Here is a 25,940-nt window from a genome sequence, read left to right on the forward strand (position 1 = left end):
TTGGGTTGCTGTTGTTGTTTAGTTGCTAAGTTGTGTCTGACTCTTTTGTGACCCCATGGACTGTAGACTACCAGACTCCTCTGTCCATGGGATTTCTCAGGCAAGAATACTGGAATGGGTTGCCACTCCCTTCTCCAGTGGATCTTCCTGACCCAGGGATTGAACCCATGACTCCTGCTTGGCAGGCAGATTCTTTACCACTAAGTACCTAGGAAGCCCCCAAATTGGGTTTACTATGTAGTATATTCTTGGAAGAAACAGTTCTAAATCTCCAAGGTATTTGAAAACCACACATTAGTCCAATGTTTGTGTTTCACAGATGAGATAACAAAGTCCTTAGAGAAGTTTTCTTTGCTGGCCACAAGCATGAAACTAGAAAATGCAAGAGTCTAGAAAAGCAGAAAACAAGAAAGTAAAATTAAAATTTACAAAATAATAATAAGGTATGTCCCTTGTTCTCAAAGAACCTCAAGTGTAACTGTGAGACAAGAATGTTGGAAATGGAATAAGAAATAAAATGCCCTAGTGTCCATTTTCTTCTGTAGAATGTGCTTTGGGGTGACTAGGAGAGGCTATATGAAAAAAGCAGAACTTGAGCTAGGCTCTCACATTGAGTAAGAATTAGAAAGAAAAGGAAAGCATGGAAGCACACAGCCTGTGTCCTTTTGTGAAGGAGGAGCTTAGCGTGGCATGTGAACAGGCTCAGGAAGAGACTAGACTAAATGGGCCTTACAGCTCTGGGTTGAGGAAAAGGAGAAAGTAAGTTTGAATCAGTGGTTTAGAATTGTTATATGAAGGACCTTTTGAAAAACAATATGAATAATTCTTTCCTAACTTGCTTCTTAACTTTTCAAACCTCCCAATTCCTCTTTGTCTCTACTCAGAAATTGTGTTCTAAAAGACTATCAAATAAATGCAAGCAAATGATCAGACAGTACACTCATAGACTTTCTAGAATGGCATATGTTGGGGAATACACAGACAGAATGCTCCTCACACTCAAGTGCAATACATTGGAACAGACAACAGATCCTGAGAAAGTCAGAGCTGGAACCAAATAGCCACGTGCCATTGCAGAACCTTGGCCCCTAGCTCTGTTCTGCCATTCCAGCCTTCCTTGGTTGGGGAGAACCAACCCTTTTGCTGGAATCCTAATAGCGCTGGGGTCCACAGTAGCCCAGTGGCTTCCAGACTTTATCCACCATCTAAACACTCTACTATCTTGCTACTTAAAAGGCTTCCTGAAGACCAACATTATCAGTATCAGCTTGGACTTTATTAGAAATTCAAAATCTCAGGCTGCAACCCAGACCTACTAAATTAGAATCGCTATCTTAACAAGATCTCCAGGGTATATGTAAGTCCATTAAAGTTTGAGAAACAGCAATTAATTAAAATTGATTTACTTCAGCATTAGCTATAGCTCTTGTCTTGGGCAACTTAATTCTTACCTCTCAGAGACTCAACAGATGGAGTCCTACCATTTCCCAGGGAGAACCTTTTCTTCTGAACTTGAGTCACCCCGGAGTAACTGGGTCAGCATTCCTCAAACTAGTGTTCTGTGAAAAACGAACAAATGGGTAAAAGCATGCCATGCTCAAATGTGTTTGAGAAATGCTTGGTTAAATAAACCTAAATAATTTTATTTACTTCAGGAATTCTCAAAGCTTTCAATATGCTAATGGACATTATAATGCTTCAGTAAACAATCGTGGGAAATATACATCACAGAAAAGAGAATTTTGCTAATTTATTTGACTATTCAGACATTTTTCTCAAGTCAGAACTATTAACATCTCAAGTGAAAAATCCCTGCTAGGATCCTCAGATACCGGTTTGGGGAACATTAAGCTAGACCACGTGTGTGCTGGAAACAGCTGATGAAAGTGGCGCACAGCAGCTCTTGCCAGTGACATGTTTTCTTATCCCAAGACTCCAGTGGACTCAATGCATGTATTTCTGACTTCAATCCCTCTCTTCTCTTTTGCATTGTTATCTTTATACATTGTCACATGACCACCCAAAGACCTAGAAATGGCTGAGATTAAAAGACTAATAAGAAGAACTAAATTCCTTTCTTCCTGAGCTCTAAATTTTAACTATAACCCTTCCCTTGTGTCCAAATCCATCTGTACAGGGGCTTTTGTCTCTCAGAGACCAAACTGGGAACTCTGCTACCAGATTTCTGGTCAGATGGTCAAGCAGTCAGAGTGTCCAGTGACCACCATGTGCTCAACATTTTATTAGCTATGGTGAGGGGTGCAAAGGAGTAAGAAGATATTATCTCTGCATCTGAGAGCTTCAGCCTAATAAAGGATTAAGAATATGTTTCTAGAAAAGGCAGAAATTATAAAAGACTCAAGGGAAAACCATGGGATTTAAAGAAACAAGATTTATTCTTGACCCTAAGGAGTTTACAATTTTTTAAGAAAATAGACAAAAATGACTATAAGAGAACAAGGGGCCCACAAGTGCAGGGCAAAGGGGTTGATTAATTGTTGGGAAAAGGGAATAGGAAAGGAGTCATAGAGAGGACAACTAATAAATTATGCCCTGGAGAATGAGTAGGATTTTCCACATGGAGTAGGAAACGAGGTGAATTCTGAGCTGAAGAGTAGCATCGATTTCAAGCTGACACGAGAGAGACACAGATCAAGAAAGATTTGTCTGATCTTCATGCATGTTAAAAAAATCCCACTCTGTACAAGTAGAGAGAACTGGTGTGAAATTAAGTTGCACTCCCTAGACTGGCGATACAAATGCAAAGGAGGAAGAAATGAGTAAAGAGCAGAGTGGTTCTTGGGAGCTGAGCCAGCTGTCCTTGTGTGGGAAGCCGGAGGAGAGAACAGAGCAGTCCAGTGTTAGGACAGTGCAAGAGGGCGGAATCAAAGCAAAAAGCAGGAAGTCCCAAAATACAGATTAAAGTTTGGGTCACATCTGCATCAGACAAAGGCACTTAGAGGTGGTCAGTTGTGTGCTGACACTGGGCAACATTGAGAAAAGCCCACATAACAAGAAACGTTTCAGTAGGGTCTCATTGTGAGTTATCTTGAGATAAGCTCTAATGCCGGTAGGGAGAATTGGAGGAAATCCTAGAGTAAGAGATAAATGTAGGCAATGTTTAAACAGAAGGGAAAATATATGTAAAATAAAGCAACGGCACTATAAAATTCGTAATCCCTCTGGGAGATGAAGTACATAGGAAAAGTCATGGAACACATCTGGGAGGGGGAAGGGCTGGTTTCTAGATCAGCCTTGTCCTGACTAAGCCTCTTCTTGGTCTCAGTTGTCACTTTGGCTTAAAAATAAAGATAATCTGAATGGTCTCAAGTTTTCCTTTCAGCTTTAAATTCTATGATCCTCAGAACAAAGATGGCACAGAGTGAGAAAATGAAGCAAAAAGACTGAGAGCATGGTTTACTTGAATGTAGACACTGAGTAGAATTCTATCTGAGATATAAAAGATGGTTTTTATTACAATATAGAAGTAAATATTCAGATAACTGAAAATATTAGTATGTACTTAACACTGCATTTATTATTACTAATAAAACCTCTTCCCTTCTCTATCACTGTGTGTAATTTAGAAAATGCTATTGAGGCTAAGAAAACAAGAGAAAAGACATTTGTTGAGTGCCTACTGCTTATCAGTTTGTATACATAATGCCTGAAATTTCTGTATGTGGAAAAAAATGACTGTTACTTAACAATTACTTGGAGTAGTAAGCATAAGCATCTGTTCAATTTGTATACAATCAGATTGGTCCATTCAAAAAAGGGAGGAAATAATTTGTAGATGTTTTGGTTGGGGGGTGGACAGTATGGGGGTAGGTTGTTTTTGCTTTACATGTTAAACTACAGTTACTGTGACCTTGGCAATATGGCATGGTCACATTTGCTGCAACATACTATAATAGTGACATTGATCCAATACATAAAAAATCCCAGCAAAATCCAATTTCTCATTAACCAGGAGGGCTTTTTAATATCCCATGTCACCTTCTGCTGAAAAAGAACCCTCTGCCTCCCAGGATTGGATAAATCCGAGATTGATTGAGATTGTGACCCACCTTCTCTCTATATATCAATCTAAAGATGTCAGGCAGACTGTTAGTGCTGCTTGTACCGTTCCCACTGCTGTTTGTTTGTTTTCGGAGTGTTCCTCTTTGGATGAATAAAAATACTCTGTCCTGTGAGCTCTAAGATTAAGATGTGCCACTCTCTTGACCCCCCCCACTACGGCTCCATCAATATTGATTTGAAACAAACCCCTAGGGTCGTCTGTGTTCCTGGCAACGTTTCAATACTAACATGTGGTTAATTTTTTAGAGGATTTTTCTTTCCCTTCCTGTGCTCAAGAGGAGCCGTGGAGTGTGTGGGAAACAGCAGCTTGATGGGCCCATCTGTGGCGCTTGCATATTTTCCTTAGAGATAGTGACCCTTTCTTCCTAACCCTTCTCCTTCCACTGCACGTTGTGTCCTAGGAACTCAGAAAGACACACATCTCCCGAATGCTTGGAGGCCTTGTAAGAACATTCCTAGTGACCTGGTATATGAGAAAGTTCATAGGATTCTTACTACTCTCTTCCTCACAAAATTTATCAATGTTAATGCATATTATCACGTTCACAGCTGTTTATATTCAATATGTGTTGGTGCATTGTGTTAGTAAATGCAGAGGCTCTTATAAATACTTGCTCAAAGGATGTCAGTTCTACTAAATAACTAATTTCTGACCAAGAGCAGAAGAAACATCTTTAGGTAAATAATGGAGCTCTGACTTTATTTTTTTTTAACCACTGCTCTTATCTTTTCCAGGTAGGGCAGTGAGTTGTGTTGTTTTAATTTGCAAATTTTGTGAGAACTGTCAGCCAGAAGAATATTGCTGTTTCTATTTTCAGTAACATAAGAAACCACCCACCTTAAACTCCTATTATATTGAATAAACACATTTCTTAAGATTATTTAACTTACTTCCTATTTTTATAGACATACTAAAACTCACATTTTGGTTATATTTTGCTCAGCAAATAACAATTTTAAAGATTATAATTCTTATTTTCTCCTTGGTTGGACTTTCTAAGTTTGTAATGAATCGATGTTTTCAATCCAGAAGACCTTTACAATAGGAACACCCAATTCTTTAACTTGCTCACAGTATAAAAATATGTACTTCAAATTATTTTATCAGTAATGGTGTCAGGTTCTATGAAAGGATCTATGTTTTCTCATGTATTTGACCATTTAGTTATCTGCAAACATCTGTGGTTAAATAAAATTTGAATAGAATTTTATCAAATTGAATGACATGCACCAAAGCAGAAATCCTGTGGAAATGCCATTTCTGATTAAATAGCCACAGAATGTTTAAGAAATGCCTGAAAATTTGATAAATGTAAAAGAAAAAAAAAGTTATTCTTAAAACTTTATACTAGGGCTCAACTGTTACCAGACCAACAGAGTGGTGAAACTTTACCAATCTAGCAGGAGATCCTCCGCAACAGCTTATAAAACAGGTCTGCTCCTGCAAATCACTTCAATGGTAAATTTAGGTTCACCTTGAAAAAAATAAGGGAAATATGGGCTTCCCAGGTTGCGCTAGCGGTAAAGAATCCGCCTGCAGTGTAGGAGACCTGGGTTTGATCCCTGGCTGGGGAAGATCCCCTGGAGAAGGAAATGGCAACCCACTCCAGTACTCTTTCCTGGAGAATCCCATGGACAGAGGAGCCTGGAGGGCTACAATCCATCGGGTCACAGAGAGTCAGACGTGACTGAAGTGACTTAGCACGCATAAACACCCAAATACCCCAGACAGAGGTGACACCATGAGGCAGTGGGGATTTCAGAGAGAGAAGAAAGGGAGCATTTGCTTTTTGTAGTTCTAGTATATTTTTACAAAAATACAGTTATTTATTTCATAGAAGTAGCATAATGAAGACCTGGAAAAGGAAATATGGTGAGTAAAGAGAAAAAATAGAAAGATACGTGCATGGCAAGCTTGAGGGACAGGGTGAACCTGTGGAGTTCAAGTCAACTGCTCTCTGTGTATTTGGTTTTATCTTTGCTGTGCTTCACACAAGCCTCTAGTCAGAGCTAATCTCGGATCGTGCCTCAACTCAATCAGTGTAAATCTATTTTTCAAACATGTTTCGTGTCCTGTATTTCCAGAACCCCTTGTACTTCCATGCCACCCATCCCTCTGAGTCTTATTCAATTTTCAAGGCTCAGTTTAATTGCCTTCTTTATGAAGCTGACCCCATATCTCCCAAATAGAATCTCTTATTTTTTTATTTTTTGTTTTTTGCTTTCATGGCACTCTGCTCTAGCTCTAAACTCATACTCATCCCATTTTGTTTTGGCTGCTTGTTTGCATGACAGTCAACTAGATGTAATATGAACTTCTTAAATGAAGAGAAGATTTGTTTTATCTCCTGTATACAATACAGTGTTATTGACCTAAGAGTTGCTCAGTAAATATGGGGGAAAAATGTATACAACCACTTACCTGAAACCCAGACCTGAAAAAAAAAAAGAGAGAGGTGGGCCAAGTTTGCATTATGTGTAACTTAAGCATTCAAAAAGAAGAGATTCACATGGGCTAATATACCGAATTGTCAACTAATGTGTACATTAATCGTGTGTAGTTTTTCAGAGTATATATTTTAACCTTCTCTCTGGAGAAGACTCTTGGGAGTCCTTTGGACTGCAAGGAGATCAAACCAGTCAATCCTAAAGGAAATCAACCATGAATATTCTGAATATGCTGAAGCTGAAGCTCTAATACTTTGGCTACCTGATGTGAAGAGCTGACTCATGGGAAAAGACCCTGATCCTGGGAAAAATTGAAGGCAAAAGGAGAAGAGGACAGCAGAAGATGAGATGGTTAGATAGCATCATCTACTCAATGGACATGAATTTGAGCAATCTCTGGGAGACAGTGGAGGACAGAGGAACCTGGTGTGCTACAGTCCACGGGGTCAAAAAGAGTTGAACACAACTTAGAGACTGAACACAGCTAGTTATCATCCCTTACAGTCAGAACCTAGCAAGCCAATCGTTTCTTGATTTACTAATCTTAGACAACTTTTTCATTGGTAAAAAAGCTATAAGCAACTAAAGTCCTTTCCAGCTTTAAATTGCTACTCCATGGTCTGTTTGTTTCATAACTTCACCATGAAAATAACAGATTTTTATCACTAAGTACTATCCCATCTCCCTTGGGCTTCTGAGAAGAATGATACTGTACTGTCTTAAACCCACCTTCTGAAAACAGAGAAAGTTACTTTTATTTGTTGTTTCAACCTCCATTAAATACGTGTACTATATGTACATGGGGCTTCCCAGGAGACGCTAGTCTTAAAAAGAGTGCAGGAAGGTAAAAGACATGGGTTCGATCCCTGGGTCAGGAAGATCCCCCGGAGGAAAGCATGGCAGCCCACTCCAATATTCTTGCCTGGAGAATCCCATGGACAGAGGAGCCTGGCAGGGTATAGTCCATAGGTTCACAAAGAACTGGACACGACTGAAGTGACTTAGCACGCACACACACGTATTTATTTATACTTCAAACCCAAATATTTTAAGCAAACTCGACCCCATTTTCAAGTGCTATTTAATATTATTCTTAAAGTAACTTGCAAGCTTTATCAATCACATTTTATTAATACTCTGTACTTATTTGTGTTTATACAATTAGTAGCTACATAATCACCATTCATTGTAGTAAGCAGTTAACTCCACAGGAGACTTGTATTATTGAATATGACCATTTGAATTAAAAACCATCGAAACTTATGGGTCCTTTTCATGGGCCCATGGTTTATACAGAGAAAAGCTAGACATGTAGACAGAGACCCTCTTCAGTGTGCTGGAGAGATTCCCCAGGCAGAAATTTGGGTTAAGAGTTATGGCCATATTGGGAAAGAAGAGGCATGTTTGGTTTCCTTATGCACAAGAGAAAAGCAAACAAACAGGTCTTAATGATCTCAGGGAATTGGAGGATGAGTAACCGCAATATTTTGGAAGTAAAAGGCTATTTTTCAAATGTCCCTTTCACTCCAAGAAATATTATACCACAAAGACGTTTTTGAGTTTTCACTGAGTCTTGTAAGGACACAAACAATGAACCACTCCACTGCCAGCACATGTTCTCATCAGTGCATCGGAAGAGTTCTCTTCAATTAAAAAGGAAAGTTCCCATAGTAGCTGTTTATGTTTTCTCTCTTTAGAAACTTTGACTCTTAGAGCTTGACCGTATTATGTGGATGTTCACTAAAGATTGGAATTTTGTAGATAACTGATAATTAATCGAAAGATACTTTTGAATCCTACTATTGGCAGTTTCTTTGCTAGGTCCTTCAGTGGTTACAGGAAGCTTGAGTTCCCATCTCTTCTCATATGGGTTTTAAAACTTAATTCAGGCATCTATATGTGTAGGAAATACTTGATACTATAAAGGAGCTACTGTGTTGCGCTGCGCTTAGTTGGTCAGTCGTGTCTGACTCTTTGCAACCCTGTGGACTGACTAGCTATTTCTTTTCTAATTACTAATCATCAAAAAGAGATCAGTGAAAGAAATACATGTGCTAAAAGTAAATGATCTACAACCTGGATTTTTTTCAACGTTCCTGAAGAACAATTGATAAATATATTTGTATATACTTGAGTATACAACATGATGATTTGATAGTCATATATGTTGTGGAATGATCACCGAAATCAAGATAATTGACACAGCTGTCACTTCACATAGTTAACTCGTGTGTGTGTGTGTGTGTGTGTGTGTGTGTGACGAGAAGACTTAAGATGTCCTCTCAGCAACTTTCAAGTATTAAGTACCATGGTATTAACTATAGTCACCACACTATACGTTGGTCTCAGAACTTCTTCTTCTAAGTGAAAATTTATGTATTTTCACCTATATTTCCCCATTTTCCCCTTCCCCACAGCCCCTGGCAACCACCATTCTCCTTTCTGTTTCTATGAAATAAGTTATATTGAAAAGATTGTCTTTCCCCCATTGTGTGTTCTTGATCACTTTGTCACATGTTAGTTGCCCATATATGCATTGTTTTATTTCTGGGTTCTATTGCATTTCAGTGGAAACTTCTGGTTTTTATGTCAGTCCCATATTGTTCTGATTACTATAGATTTGGTATATACTTTGAAATTAGGAAATATGCCTCCAGTTTTGTTCTTTCTCAAGATTGCTTTAGCTATTCAGTCTTCTGAGTTTCCGTATGAGTTTAGGATTGTTTGTTCTATTTTGTAAGAAACACCATTTGAATTTTGACAGGAATTGCACTGAATACATAGATCACTTTAGGTCACATGAATATTTTTATAATATTCTTCCAATTCAAGAGCATGTGATATCTTTGCAATTATTTTTATCTTCTTCAGTTACTTTCATCTGTGTCTTGTAGTTTTTAGTAAACAGGTTTTTCTTTTTTTTTTGGTTAAATTTATTTCGAAGTATTTCATTGTTTTTGGTGCTATTGTAAATGAGATAGCTAATTTCTCTCATATAGTTAATTGTTAATGCATAGATGCAACTGGTTTCATATGTTGATTTTGTATCCTGCAACTTTACTGAATTCATTTTCTAGTCCTAACAGATTTTTTAGTGGAGTCTTTAGGGTTTTCTATAAATAAAATTATATCACTTGGAAATAGAGATAATTTTACTTCTTCTTTTCTGATTTTAATGTAGTTTATTTCTTTTCATGGCCTAATTTTTATTGCTAGGACTTCCAGTACTACGTTAAATAGAAGTAGTGAGAGTGGGCATCCTTGTCTTATTTCTGATCTTAGAGGAAAAGCATTTAATTTTTGACAACTAAGTACGATGTCAGCTGTGGGCTTGTCATATATGTCTTTATTAAACATGATTGGTTGAGAGTTTTTATCATGAATAAGTTGAATTTTGTCAAATTCTTGTTCTGCATCTATTGAAATGATAATATGATTTTTGTACTTCATTCTATTAATGTAGTGTATCATAGTTATTTTTTTGCAAATGTTAAACCTTGCATCACAGGGATAAATCCCACTTGATCATGTATAGGATCCTTTTAATGTGATCTTGGGAGAAGGCAATGGCACCCCACTCCAGTACTCTTGACTGGAAAATCCCATGGATGGAGGAGCCTGGTAGGCTGCAGTCCATGGGGTCCCTAAGAGTCGGACACGACTGAGCAACTTCACTTTCACTTTTGACTTTCATGCATTGGAGAAGGAAATGGTAACCCACTCCAGTGTTCTTGCCTGGAGAATCCCAGGGATGGCGGAGCCTGGTGGGCTTCCGTCTATGGGGTCTCACAGAGTCGGACACGACTGAAGTGACTTAGCAGCAGCAGCAGCAGCAGCAATGTGATCTTGAATTCAGTTCACTAATATTTTGCTGAGGATTTTTGCATCTAGGTTCATCAGAGACATTGACTTGTAATTTTCTTTCCTTGGAGTGTACTTTTTCAGCATTAATATTAGCATGATGCTGACCTTATGTCTTTCAAGTATTTCTTCCTCTTCACTTTTTGGAAGTATTTGAGGATTGGTATTAATTCATTTTCAAATATTTGGTAGAATTCAGCTGTGAAACTGTCTTGTCCTGGGCTTTTATTTGCTGGGAGAGTTTTGATTACTGATCCAATCTCCTTGCTCCTTCATCTGTTCATATTTTCTGACTTCACGATTTTGTCTTTGTATGTTGTATGTTTCTAGAAATTTAGCATTTATTCTAAGCTATCTAATTTGTTGATATATATTTGTTCATAGTAGTCTCTTATAATTCTTAGAATTTATAATTGTATTAATTTTAGTCATCCCTCTTTTTTTTAGTCTAACTAAAAATGCTGAGAAAGATTAAGGGCAGGAGGAGAAGGGACGACAGAGGATGAAATGGTTGGGTGGCATCACCGACTCAATGGACATGAGTTTGGGGGGACTCCGGCAGTTGGTGATGGACAGGGAGGCCTGGCGTGCTGCGATTCATGGGGTCGCAAAGAGTCGGACGCGACTGAGCGACTGAACTGAACTGAAGTGAAATATGTTTTTTAAAAAATAAAGATAAAGTAAAATTGACAAAATAATGACAACTTTTAAGCTGAGAGGCACACAGTGTTTATTATATTATCTTTGTCTCTCTCTTTTTTTTTTTTGTTTGGTGGGGCTTCCCTGGTAGCTCAGTTGGTAAAGAATCTGCCTGTAATGCAGGAGACCCCAGTTCAGTTCCTGGGTTGGGAAGATCCCCTGGAGAAGTGATAGGCTACCCACTCTAGTTTTCTTGGGCTTCCCTTGTAGCTCAGTTGATAAAGAATCTGCAATGCTGGAGACCTGGGTTTGATAGAAGAGAACAGCTACCCACTGCAGTATTCTGGCCTGGGGTTGCAAAGAATTGCTACTGAGTGACTTTCACTTTCTTTTTTGGTATATGTTTAAAGAAATTCATCAAAAAATGTTTTTTATCTATTTCTTTTGGGATTTTTCCTTATCTTTATTTTTACTTTTTAGTAATCAGCTCTCCACATTCCATTAAAAATCACATGGGATTTTGGGTTAGACTACTTTGGATTTATAAATGAATTGGAGGGCAGCATTTCATTCATTCAGTCAGTCAACTTTTATTGTGTGACAATAATATGTCTACCACTGCTCTAGATTCCTGGGTTGTATCAGTGAGCCAAGCAGGCAACAATTGCTACATTCTAGTGGTGAAAGACGATATACATAATATGTATATGTAATATATACACAAGATGTGAAGCATGTTAGAATTTTCCTATTCAGAACCACGTATCTCCTCATTTGTTCAGTGTTCTTTTAGGTTGTTTTTGGTGACATTTTTGGTTTTCTCTGTAAAAGTTCTTGATTTTTCTCATTCAGTTACTTCTAGATATTGTATGATTCTTTGTTGTTATTGTGATTTTTTCTATTCCATTTTTTAAATGTTTAAAGACAGTGCACACGAATGCGTCTGTTTTACTTTGTTGAACCAAATCCTTTTGTTGTTGTTGTTCTAATAAGTTATCAGATGATTCTCTGAGACTTTAAAGGCACTAATTTTCTTCCTTTGTAATATAATCCTCACTGATTTGTTGTTGCTGCTATTGTTTTTGTTGTATCAGCCAGAACTTCAAGTACAGTGTTGAATAGGATTTGTGATAATGAGCATTTTTACTTTTTCTTAATATTGTAGGAGTGTTTCTAATGTTTCACCATTATCCTCAATATTTACTCTAATTATCTGATACTCAGTTTTAATCAAGTTAAGAATGTTGCCTTTCAAAAACTTGCTACTTGAGACACTTTTTGTTTTGTTGTTGTTCTTTTTATCAAATCACTAACAATTGGTCTTAAATAGGTTTTCAATGTTCTGAATGCCTTTATGACATTTTTGGTGTATAGTTGCCATTAATCTATTACCATAGGGAATTAATGGGTTTCTTGTGGAATTACTCTGGGTCAGAATCTAATTTTTATTCTCATTTTTGTCTGAAGCCATAGAAATGGCTCTCTCTGTCAAGTATTTCAGTGTTCCTCAACCCTCACTATTCTTTGAATACATCTGCGGAACTTTCAGAATGCACTAGCATGGCTCCGTGCTACACCAACTGAATCAGAATTTGGTCAGTGGAGCCTTAGCATGTCAACGTTTCCAAAGCTCTACAAGAATCCTTATAATCAGCCACTGCTGACTATTGCTCTACTGTGTGTGTGTTCATGTGTGTGCTAAGCAGTTTCAGTCATGTCTGACTCTATGCAACTCCATGGACTGTAGCCTTCCAGGTTCAGAGGTTCTCCTGTGTGGCTCCTGGCAGCAGTAGCACTAGCTGGGAACTTATTAAAAATGCAGTGTTCTATCTCCGTCAGACACCTACAAGTCAGCAGTTCTCTGTGTTTAGGAAGTTCTTCAGATCATGTTGATGTGCACTAATATTTAAGAACTCCTGATAGAGTTCATTGTAGACAGGACAGAAAGAAGGGAAAGGGGAAGAAAAGGGAGAGGAGGGGAGGAAAGGGAGAAAAAAGAAGAAAGGCGGGTGGTTTATCTTCTAAATTTCTAGATGAATAGCAGTAAGATGGTGCCAGTCAATGCGTGACTAAGTCTACTTTTTAATCTACATGTATTCAACTCAAATCTCTCACTTCACGTGAATTTGCATGGGCAATATAGCTTTTGGGTCACCTTTATAATTGAAGAAAATGCCTTAAAGGACTAAAGGTGTTAGTGGTTACTAACTGGGTAATAGGAAGCAAAGCTGAGTTGAATCAGGAGACTCAGAGTTTCCAATTCTGCCATTTACTATGTCTGTAGCCTTGGGAAAGTCTTAACTTGCCAAGGTTATCATCACATGGGAAAAAAAATGAGAGGACTGGGCTAGATAAATAGTTCCCATACTTCTTCAATGTGAGGGCTCTTCATTAATGTCAGAAAAACCACAAACACACATAACATGTTGATAGTTATAAAATATACAATGGCAAAAAATTTACTCTGAATTTACTCTCTCATGGAAGATTTACTACAAAACAGTAACAATTTAAGTAAATGTGTAATCCTAAAAATACCATGAGAGTATCCTTATGCATTTTTCACATTTAATTTTGCTACTAAAGAGAAAACAAAGTGCCAATTCTTAGATTTACTTGGGATTATTATCTGAATAATATGCAGATACTTAACTACTCTGAATAAGATACTGAGAAACAATTTCCATTCTTTGAAGTTGTATCACTAAACTTGAAAGGCAGTTAACGTTCATTTCTTCAAGGAAACAACCTTATGAAAAAGTTCTCCATTGGAGTGACATTGAATTTGAAACCAAGGGGTTTCCTTTGATATACTCAGGCAAGGGAGAGGTGTTTTAAGCCAAAGGAGCATTATTACTGAGTCAAAAATAGAGTTGCCAACAGATCCTCTTCCGAGGATGAATAAATTAACAAACTGTGGTACACATTCAATAGTGGAATCCTATTCAGTGCTGAAAAGGAATGAGCTATCTTAAATGCATATTACTAAGTGAAAGAAACCAATGTGAAAAGGCTACATGCTGTATAATTCCAACAAAATAACATTCTAGAAAAGGCAAAACTAATGAGACAGTAAAAGGATCAGTGATTGCAGAGGTGAGGGGAGGGAGGGAGGGATGAGCAGACAGAGCACAGAGGATTTTTTAGGACAGGGAAAACACTCTGTCAGGTGCCATATTGATGGATGCATGTCATTGTGTGTTTGTTCAAACCCACAGAGTGTACAATTGAGTGTACAATTCAAGCGTGAATCCTAAAGTAAACTATGGACTTTGAGTATGATGTGTCAATATAAGTTCATCAGTTGTAACAAATGTTCAATCTGGTGGGGAATGTTAACAGTGAGGGAGGCTTTGTGTGTGCATGCCTGTGTGTGTGTGTATGTCTGCATTGGAGGGGCAGGGAGGGTAAAGGGTATATGGGACATATCTGTACCTTCCTTCTAATTTTGCTGTGCATCTAAAACTGCTCTTAAAAAGTAAATGAATAAAGTCTTAAAACTCCCCCCCCCAAAAAATAGAGTTGTCAGATAAAATACAGAATTCCCAATTACACTTGAATTTCAAATAAAGAACAAAACATGTTTAGAATAAGTATATCCCATACAGTACCATCTCACTGAATATTTGGGACTTTACTAAAAATATATATTTTGTGTTTATCTGAAATTCAAATGTAATTTTTGTTGGCTAAATCTGGTAATCTTAGTTGCAAATGAGAAGGAACATGGCATATTTGAGAACCCAAAAGTTCTGTACTTCTAGTACAGTATTTCCTAAAGTATAGTATGATTTATGTGTGGTTACATCAGATAGTGTAAAGATTTTTTATTTTAATAATTTTGTCATTTTATAGAAAAAAATATAAGAAAAGATTTTCACTTTTATTTTATGCAGCATTATATATTAAAAGTTCATTGTTTCCATTGAGATATATATGATTGACATATAACATATTAGTATTAGGTGTAGATAGTAATGATGTGAATTTTGTATATATTGCAAAATGATCACTACACTGAAGCCTAGTTAACTTTTAGCATTACACATAGTCACAGTTTTTTTGAAATGAGAACTTTTGCGATCTACTCTATTAGTAACTTTCAAATATACAATGCAGTATTACTAATGTATAGTGCTATATAGTACACTCCCTGACTTTTATTTTATAACTGAAAGTTTGTACTTTTTGACTCCCTTCACCCACTTTTCCCACCACATCCCCAACCAGCCTGCCTCTAGTAAGCTCCAATCTGTTCTCTGTATCTACGAGTTCAGTTTTTGTTTTTGTTTGTCTGTTTGTTTTAGATTCCACATTTGCATGAGAGCATATAGTAGTTTTCTTTCTCTGTCTGATTTATTTCACTTAGTGTAATACGGTCAGGGTCCGTTCATGTTGTCACAAATGGCATGATTTCATTCTTATTTGTGGCTGAATAATATTCCATTGTTCATTTTCTTGATTTTCTTTACTCATTCACCCATCATTGGACTCTTCACTTGCCTCCATATCTTAACTATTTAAATAACACTGCCATGAATATAATGATACATTTATCTTTTCCAGTTAGTATTTTTGTTTTCTTCAGATAAATACTTAAAAGTGGAATGGCTGGATCAATTTCATTATTTTTTTGAGGCACCTCTGTACATTTTTCTGTAGTGGCTGTACCAGTTGACATTCCCATCGACAGTGAGCAAAGGTTTCCTTTTCTCTACATCCTCACCAGCACTTATTATTTCTTATCTTTTTCATAATAGCCATTCTGACAACTACCTGTGAAGAGATATCTGATGCTTTTTTGATTTGCATTTCTTTGATAACTCGTGATGTTGAGCAACTTTTCATGTACCTGTTATCTCTACATCTTATTTGAAAAAAATGTCTATTCAGATCCTAAAAGTGCATTTAAAAAATTTTTTTATTGAAGTACAATTGCTATACAGTATTGTATTAGCTTCTGCTGTACAGCAAAATGAAGCAGTTATACATATACATAAATCCCCTCTTTTTTAGATTTCCTTCCCATTTAGGTTAGAAATGCATTTTTAACTGTGAAATGTTAAGTCTACTTAAAGAAAAATATCAAGAAATATGGAGTTGTCCTCAGAATGATTGAATTTGAGGAACACTGGGCAGGATCAGGAAGTGCTAAGAGGTAAAATTAGAAAAGTAGACAGAAGTGAGGTCAATAAAGGACTTTTCTTCTAAATTAAGTCATGTATTTTTCTGGAAAAGAAGTAAATTTTTATTTATGCCTTTCTTTGTTATCTACACCTAAGGAAAGACCATCATAATACTCTTGGAAATAATTTATGGAATTTTAATATTAAGTAGATGTTTTCCAGCCAGAATAAGTCCTGTATCCTTTAATATCTGAGCTAGCAAAGAGCTTCTGAGAATTGTAAACAAAACAACAACAACAACAAGAAAAAACTACAGGGATTTGCAGGTTATTGTGTAGGCATGATGACACAGAACACAGAATAATCCATAAAGGGTGATTTTGTGTCTAAATAAATACATGCATTGATTGACCTTGAATGTCAATCTAAAGCTTTAGCACTTAAAGTGAAAACTGATTACAGAATGCTTACAAAATTATTTAGCTAGAAATTATATCCCAACCAAAAATGAGCCTTTAAAGCCAGTGGAGGAAGTCATCCTCAGATTCCCCTGAGATAGAGAGGAGTTGCTGCCCACACACCTCTCTCCTGGTTCACACTTGCCACTGGTGAGTGCTCCTTAGGACCTGCTGCATAAATGTCCTTTGAAACCATTTAGGAGACTGTGTAGGAAATTTACAAAGTCTGGGCTAAGAAGTGTTCCATTTGAAGCCTCACTGAAGTTTAAAAATTGAGCAAATATGTGACCAATTTTTTTCACATCCCTTTTAAATGGGAGGGGAGATTAATAGAGAGTGAACTACCACACAATTGCACTCATCTCACATGCTAGTAAAGTAATGCTCAAATTATCCAAGCCAGGCTTCAGCAATACATGAACCATGAACTTCCAGATGTTCAAGCTGGTTTTAGAAAAGTTAGGAACCAGAGATCAAATTGCCAACATCTGCTGGATCATCAAAAAAGCAAGAGAGTTCCAGAAAAACATCTATTTCTGCTTTATTGACTATGCCAAAGCCTTTGACTATGTGGATCACAATAAACTGTGGAAAATTCTGAAGGAGATGGAAATACCAGACCACCTGACCTGCCTCTTGAGAAACCTGTATGCAGGTCAGGAAGCAACAGTTAGAACTGGACATGGAACAACAGACTGGTTCCGAATAGGAAAAGGAGTAGGTCAAGGCTGTATACTGTCACCCTGCTTATTTAACTTATATGCAGAGTACATCATGCAAAATGCTGAGCTGGATAAAGTACAAGCTGGAATCAAGACTGCCAGGAGAAATATCAATAACCTCAGATATGCAGATGATACCACCCTTAGGGCAGAAAGTGAAAAAGAACTAAAGAGCCTCTTGATGAAAGAGGAGAGTGAAAAAGTTGGCTTAAAGCTCAACATTCAGAAGACTAAGATCATGGCATCTGGTCCCATCACTTCAGAGCAAATGGAGAAACAGTGGAAACAGTGGCTGACTTTAATTTTGGGAGCTCCAAAATCACTACAGATGGTGACTGCAGCCATGAAATTAAAAGACGCTTACTCCTTGGAAGAAAAGTTATGACCAACCTGGACAGCATATTAAAAAGCAGAGACATTACCTTGTCAACAAAAGTCCATCTAATCAAGGCTATGGTTTTTCCAGTATTCATGTATGGATGTGAGAGTTGGACTATAAAGAAAGCTGAGCACTGAAGAATTGATGCTTTTGAACTGTGATGTTGGAGAAGACTCTTGCAAGTCCCTTGGACTGCAAGGAGATCCAACCAGTCCATCCTAAAGGAGATCAATCCTGGGTATTCATTGGAAGGACTGATGTTGAAGCTGAAACTCCAGTACTTTGGCTACTTGATGTGAAGAGCTGACTCATTTGAAAAGACCCTGATGCTGGGAAAGATTGAAGGCAGGAGGAGAAGGGGACAACAGAGGATGAGATGGTTGGATGGCATCACCAACTCAATGGACATGGGTTTGGGTAGACTCCAGCAGTTGGTGATGGACAGGGAGGCTTGGTGTGCTGTGGTTCATGGGGTCGCAAAGAGTCGGACACAACTGAGCGACTGAACTGAACTAAACACAGACACTTAATATAATGCTACAATGTACATATCAGTTAAAAGATTCCTTGTAGCAACTTTAAATGAGGGTAATATTTATCTCTTTCTGTCATCTAATATTAAAATGATATTGGCATGTTATTATTCCTTAAAGATAACATACAAAGATTTTGTGTTTAAACAGAATATGTCTGGCAAGTGGGAGATAGTAGTTGTGTTTTTTTTATTGCATCTGTTTACCTTTATTACTAGTCTGCATAAATTTTATCTCAAAATGCACCTGAATAAAAATTAAGGCTGACTTATTTAACTTGCCTAGAAATTCTGGCATAAAATAATTACGTTATTTTTAGCTTCTGCCAGTCAACTCAGATGAAAATCTTCACTGCTTCTGAAGAAACAAAGATTTAATCACTTTCTGATTCTTCAAGCAGGATATTATGTTAAGAAAGGAAAGTCTAGAATGAGGAATTTATTGTCAAATGAAATTTATAACACTAATATGAGATTTCATACTAGTCCAGCTGGCTTTAGATCAAATAATTCAGAGTGAAGTTGAGCCAAGCTTTTCGCTGAAAGGTCTCTTTCTTTTACGGGTGAGCAAGGAGTATTAGCAGCCCAGAATAGCCAGTAAGATGTGTATGGAATCAAAGACAGTGTAGAGGCCAGAACCTTGGCTTGTGAATCAGGAAGTCTTAATTCTATTCCTGGCCTAGCCTTTAATTTATTATGCCTGTCTATGGGATGCCACAACTCATTGACAAGCAGAACATTCAGGCAGTGCTGAATTTGCTGAGCCAAATATCTTCTATTTGGAAGCATCCGGGTATTTCACTGAATTTTTTGGTTCCCTTCCAAATGCTTGGCATAAGGAAAACGGAGCCTGTGCAGCTCTAAGGGAGGCGCCCTTTGCTCTGGACCTCATGTTTTCCCAGTCTGTGAAATGTCCAATAACTTACACATCATCCCCACTCCCTGTGTGTGTGCTGTGTTCTATGCTGTTCAATAAAAAGCCTTTGGAGAAAGAGAGAGGGTCAGAATTATCTTCCTCAGAGGGAAGGAAAGAGGGGTCGTAGAAGCTCCCATTCAATGGATTCCAGTTTATGACCCTGGAGAGAATGATCTCCTAAAATCTCTGTTTATCTCCCCCGATATCATTGTGATCGAAGTGACTTCACTGCCCAGGGTCTAAGAAGCTCAAGGGAGTAAAGAAGGAGCTGTTTCCAATTGCCCAATTAACACCGCGTGGCTTGGCCATCTTAGGTTTTGACAACAAATCAAATTGAAAGGAGGATTTTCTTGTAATTTGCCTAAGTATACACTGACTTGTGTTTGAAAAAGAAACAACTGGAAATTTGTTCCACAGCAGCTACGTACATTATCTATACCTTGACAACAGCTGGTTATAGTCTTAAGACAACAGGATGTTTCTGTTCTTAGCAGGACACAGGCACATACTGGGAGAAAGAGACATATATCACATGGTTGACTCAAGGTCAGTGCACAGCCAAAAAAATCCTTCTCATTAAAAAAGCAGATTGAGACTATCCCATTAAGAATAGCCTGTTCATGTTCTCAACAGGCACTTAATTCTTAGGCTGTGTTAAAGAGGGTATACGGAACATGGAGAAATACTTGCCTTCTCTGTCTTCATGGTCAGAAAACATGTAAAGTAATATATGTAATCCTTGGTACCAGCCATTAGTTGGGTCACTGATAGAACTATCTCATATCCAGAGAAGAGTAAACAGAACTAATAAGGATTTGAAAACATTATAATTATGTTTTCATATATATATAAACAATATAACAGAAATAATTAAAGGAACTGAGAATGATTTACCATGAAAAAGAAAATGAGTGCAACATAGTTTTTCAAATATTTGAAAGGCTGTTTCATGGAACAGGCTTTACTTAGGCTGTCTAGTTCTGGAGGGAGAAACTGGGAAGGTAGAGAAAGGCAGAATCTGTCTCCATAACATTTCTAAATGGCAGAGGATGAGATGGTTGGATGGCATCACCAACTCAATGAGCATGACCTTGGGCAAACTCAGGGAGATAGTTAGGGACAGGGAGGTCTGGCATGCTGCAGTCCACAGGGTTGCAAAGAGTCAGACACGACTTAGTGACTGAACAACAGCAACAGCATTTCTAAAACTTATGCTGTAAAAATACGAAAGCAGTAGCTTCCTAGGAAACGCAGTGCATGCAGTAGATGGTCAATAAACATATCTTGAATGATTGTTAAATAAAAGCATAAAGAATTGGGCCAGATGCTTCAAAGATATCTTGTAATAAGTTGTGGTCATTGGCGTTCTTCCAAAACATAGTTTCTATATGTTAGAAAGAATATAAACCAGGGTGTGGGAGTTGGAAGAGAGTGTGCATGATGTGGAAATGATTACTAAACTAATCATGGAAAGAAGGCCAAGTGGAAAGAGACTAGGGCAAGGCACAGGGAGAGCCAGCTCTGGGCCTGTCAGTTTACCAACAGAAATGTGACCTGGACCTAAAACTCGCTGGAATCACTTTCCTCATCTGCAAAGTTAGGACATTGGTACCAATACCACTGTCCTGGACCTGTAGGTTTCAAAAGTCTCAGGTGTTGAATGAAGTATCCAAATGGCGTAATGAATAACCTAAAGAAATGAATTTTGACTTACTTAAGTAAAAATACAAATAGATATGCTCGTGATAATACATTTAGGGAATTTTGCAAACATAGATAAGGGATGATACCAAGAAGGTAGATAAAGGAGCCACTACCAGAAAAAAAAGAGACCCTTCCAGAAGGTCATTAAATTTAAACCTACAATATATACTGAACTCTACCTGGGCAATGGAAGCAAATATCAGGGAGAGTAAATGCATCAACTAAATAAAATGCATTATTCCAATATATGATTATGTTGACTACACCTTCATTACAGCTGTTGGTTTAATTGTCAATATTTCCATTCAAGTCAGATTCTAAGAATGATTCTCTATCCTACTGGTCCCCGCTCCTCGTGTGTGTGTTGGAGCTGCTGTGCATTACCTCGCCACAGACCATAAGAGCCAACTGTGTGCATCTCTCCCAAAACTGCACTCAGTAATGTCTAGCTGGGAGCTTGAAATTGGCCGTGGATGTATTTACACAGAAAAGTCGGCACACACTACAAATTAGGGCTTTCTATTTAGTTGGAGATCCAGTTGCTAAAGATTTCCTGACGTATCACTGCCCACTCACTCCCTACTTCCAAGAAATAGGATCCCTAAACAGTTACTTCTTTTTCACTTTGATCTCAAAATATAGGACTTGATTATATAAATAGGACTTGATTATAAAAATTTCTATTATTTCCTCTTGATCACGGTAACATGGGACCTCAGCAGAAGAAAGGACTATGGCTAGAACTGGAAGAATCATCTTAGGATAAACTAAACTGTTGCACCTGTATTCGTTGTGTGGCATTGCTGGACATACAATGTGATGAGGTTCCAAGAATGTTTGGTTGTCAAACGTGGCAAGAACTCTGAAAGGTTGAAAATCACACTGGATCACTCATTTGCTGATATCCTGCCCGTGGCCCCACTACACGAAGAATAAAATTGACCTCCTTACAGTGACCTTCATAGCGGAATACAGTTTGGCTCCTGTTTATGGTCAGCCTCATTTTGCCCTAGCGCCCACTCACTCTCCCACTCGCTTTCCCTCCCCTGGCTTCCCTAACCTTTTCTCACTTCCTCTTATTCACCACACTTGTTCTCACCCCAGCGTTCTCATACCGCTCTTCACCCTGCATGGGACACTGATTTCCGGCTTCTACTACCCTCTCTTCTCCTCCTCCTCCCTTCCCTCCCCGGCTCGCACCCCCCCTTCCTTCCTTATTTCTCTCTTTCTCTCTCTCCGTTTCTATCTTTGTCTCTTTCTCTCCTCTACCTCATTTTTTTTTTTCATCCCTATCATGGTTTACTCTTACTTCGGCAGAAAGCTCTTCTCTGACCACACTCCACCAGATGGGACACTTCCTCTGCAGTTACTGTATACCTCATTACCCTATCTATTTTCTTCTTACCCTTGTTCCTATCAGAAAATATGTATATGCATTTTTTTCCTTTCCTTATGTCTTCTCATGTTGACTATAATACTGAAGACAGCAGAGATTTTCTATCTCTTATTCACTGATGAACGTTTTGTTCCCTTTCACAGAGCAGTTGTGACTGCAGGGAAGATGGGAGGGGAGAAAATTTCACATCTTGGCTTTGATTTAAGGGGATTAAGTTACTGAAATGCATAGAACTAAGGCCGCCTCGCTCATTAAGAAGTTCCTCTTCCCCTGGCCTGTAGTGACAGCATGAAATGAAAGCTCTGCTGTAGAGTTCAACCTTGCCAGAATCTGCAAACACACAGCTTTGTTTTCAGACATGAGCTATTTGCTGGAGTTTAGCCATGGACATATGAAAAGTTAGAACTTTGCAAAATATTCATACTTGAGCTTTAACAACAAGGACAGAAGATGTATCCAAAGCGTCTGATTTGTAGCCAACTCTATTTTGTGATGTTTAATGTGTAATCTTTGATGCTAGTCTGTGTACCTTACGTTTCAGGCTGAACGTTGTAATAGGTGATAAACAAGGAAGCCTCCATGAATGAAAGGGAAATGCAATAAGTTTATTTCTCTAAAGAAATATCTTAGACCAAGGCTGCTTGATTTTATTCTTTTGGCAGGTCATTTAAAATAATTCAATGTTCAGCCCATAGCCTTGAAAAAGTTTTTAAAGCACAATCTCAGCATCCAGTTAATACAAATTGTTTCTAAGTCTACTGTTGATAGGTAGGATAGCTTCAGGGTATACTGTTTTATCCAACGTTAACTGAGTAGCTGGAAAAATATCAAGACATATTTTCTAACACTCCGGGAAATGTTATTTCACTGGCTCCTATTGATTTCATTAATATTTTTATTCCTGTAAAGTGTTGCATATACAGTGTAAAACTTGACTCTGTGTCTGCCTGGTGGTAAAACCTCATCTTTATGCTTGAGGATGTTATGACTGGTGAATGAAAGACAATCACACAAAAGCTTACGTGAACATAGAGATATGCAAAGAACGTTACCTTGCCAAACACAAGTTTGGTTTAAATGAGAAGGAAATTATATAAGCAAAGAATCTTCTATTCAGGCAGTTTCTTCCATTTTCTGTATTATTTAGAAGAGAATTAATTTTTTTTAATATTTCTGGGACTCTATTTTAAAGTATAAGCAGGGTTTTACTATAAATAACATTTTAAAAATATATAACAAAGTTCTGTAGCATTGAGGAATATGATATAGCGTAACTTTCAGGTCTGTTTGCAAATATCCTGGCCCTTCTTAAGCACAATGAAACTTTATGATCACAAAAGTTCTGTAATTCTCTGTCAGAGCCTTATTAAATGTTTTAGACAACACAGATGATGGCAGGAAATGGAAGAAATAATTACACTATAGTACTCTGAGGGAATTAACATAACTCAGAAAAATTCTTAATGTATTCTCAAAATTAATGACTTTATGGAAGTAGGACTCAGTCTTTCAGTTTGACATTAAACTTTCAACCAAGCACAGGTTCAGCTTACCCAAATAATTTCTTAATGGTAGCTGAACTAATGATTTTTTGACCAACTTCATCTAATAAACCAATTATTTGACTTGTGAAAAATAGTTTTTGTTAATATTAACAGTCTACTTTACCTGTTTGAAGTACAGAGACCCCTATGGCATTAGATGACTCCATGCAATTACCCTAGTCCTTGTTCTTTGGGGTCTGCCCTAATGGTGATTAGGGAATTAAGGGTGATTAAAAGAAAAAGTCCAAAAACAAAATCAAAGATCTGATTCAAGCAGTCACCTCATTCATGCCACTACTCATCCATCCCCTTAGCAAAACCTCCCAACCACTCCCTTGTACCCACTCTTCCGGCTTTCATCACAGTAGAGTTTCCCTTTGAGGTCACTGCTGATGGCCCTTCAAAGCTGATTTCACCCAGGTAAATATCTTAGACAGATGAGAAAATGGCAACATGTGTCACAAATGACGATTTACCTCAAAAGGGCTGGTCCTGAGTCCATGACACCTCTCAGTAGATCTTGCTTCTAAGGAAACTTACAGTGCTTTCATGTTTTGTTTTGTTTTTATTTCATTTACCCTTGTTCTTGGAGAAGGCAATGGCATCCCACTCCAGTACTCTTGCCTGGAAAATCCCATGGATGGAGGAGCCTGGTAGGCTGCAGTCCATGGGGTTGCTAAGAGTTGGACACGACTAAGCGACTTCACTTTCACTTTTCACTTTCATGCATTGAAGAAGGAAATGGCAACCCACTCCAGTGTTCTTGCCTGGAGAATCCCAGGGACAGGGAACCTGGTGGGCTGCCGTCTATGGGGTCACACAGAATCGGACACGACTGAAGTGACTTAGTAGCAGCAGCAGCAACCCTTGTTCTGCCCAACCCTGATACTTTGCACTTTACAGAACATTTTAAAGTTTCCTAATACTAATGACTTGAACACACAAGAGTAGTAAACAGTCATGTGCAAATAACTCTGTATGGTCAGTGAGAAACTTAACTATTTTTATAAGAAAAAGTATTTCCATAAATAATATGTTTATGTTATAGAGAATTCAAAGTAAGTAACCACAATTCATGTGATTGTAGAGGATTTTTTTCCCAAAAGTGTGTGAAAGAAGGTTGAAAATGATATTGGCTTATTAAGCACTATAATATTGTAAAGTAATTAGCCTCCAATTAAATAAATTTATATTAAAAAGAAAAATAAAATTAAAAAAAGAAAATGAATATTGGCAATAACATAGCTTGAAAAAGCAGTAAGTAAGTGGCCTCATGCAAAAAACAAAACAAACAAAAATTTCTGCCTTGTTTGATTCTTTTCCTGTTTTTTTTACTATACTCAGAAATAGTCATCCAAAAATATTATCTTATATACATCCTTAAATGTCTAACCTGAAAACAATTATTAGTATGTTATAAATGATTTGTGTGTATAACTGATTTGACAAAAGAAAATATACAACTTTTCCCAAGAATAATTAATCTGAAAATAATAAATGTATCAGTATCATTGATGTTAAGCCTCTTTTTCATTGTGCCTTGCTCTAGAAAATATGTATTTAATATTCCTGTAAAAATGCCTTCTTGGCAGGAGGGCGGTATCTTCCCAGTGAAGAGTCCGCTGATGGTACAGAATAGAACGTTCCTGCCCCTTAAATACAAGATTGCGTATTACTGTACCCTTTGTGTCCCATTGAAGAACAGGGAACTTTTTATTCTTTCCAAGAAATGGCCTTTCAGATTCAGTAACGGCATGTTCTGTTCCTCAGGAAATAAGAGAAGATCGGGATAGGGCACGACTAGACTCGATGGTGCTGCTGATCATGAAACTGGACCAGCTCGATCAGGACATTGAGAATGCCCTCAGCTCCAGCTCCTCTCCGTCCAGCACACCAACCAGCCTGCGGCGGCAAGTCCCTGTGAGCTTCCCACCTCCCGCTTCCCACGTGTGAATGTGTCCCTGCACCTACAGAGGCCCTCTTGAGAATGAAACATCTTGGATGGCCCAATCTACCCCCTTGCGACCCTTAGTGTTCCATAAAGATCACTCAAATCATTCTAGGCTTCACACAGAGTCCATAAGAGATGTGTGTGATTCAAAAGAAAATGGTTATTATTAGACAGGAAAGAG

The 25,940-nt window shown here is 37.8% G+C and overlaps 1 protein-coding gene across 4 annotated transcripts in view; it reads left to right on the forward strand.

Annotated features, from left to right (window-relative positions):
• DLC1 (DLC1 Rho GTPase activating protein) overlaps nucleotides 1-25,940 on the forward strand; it is a 522,352-nt gene that overhangs the window by 182,461 nt on the left and 313,951 nt on the right. For all 4 annotated transcript variants that reach the window (XM_070781604.1, XM_070781603.1, XM_070781608.1 and 1 more), the window contains exon 3: nucleotides 25,579-25,728. In XM_070781604.1, the coding sequence (XP_070637705.1) occupies nucleotides 25,579-25,728 (150 nt within the window). The remainder of the gene's footprint in view (nucleotides 1-25,578; nucleotides 25,729-25,940) is intronic.

The sequence above is a fragment of the Bos indicus genome, chromosome 27, assembly GCF_029378745.1.
Source record: "Bos indicus isolate NIAB-ARS_2022 breed Sahiwal x Tharparkar chromosome 27, NIAB-ARS_B.indTharparkar_mat_pri_1.0, whole genome shotgun sequence".
In the NCBI taxonomy this organism is placed as follows: domain Eukaryota; kingdom Metazoa; phylum Chordata; class Mammalia; order Artiodactyla; family Bovidae; genus Bos; species Bos indicus.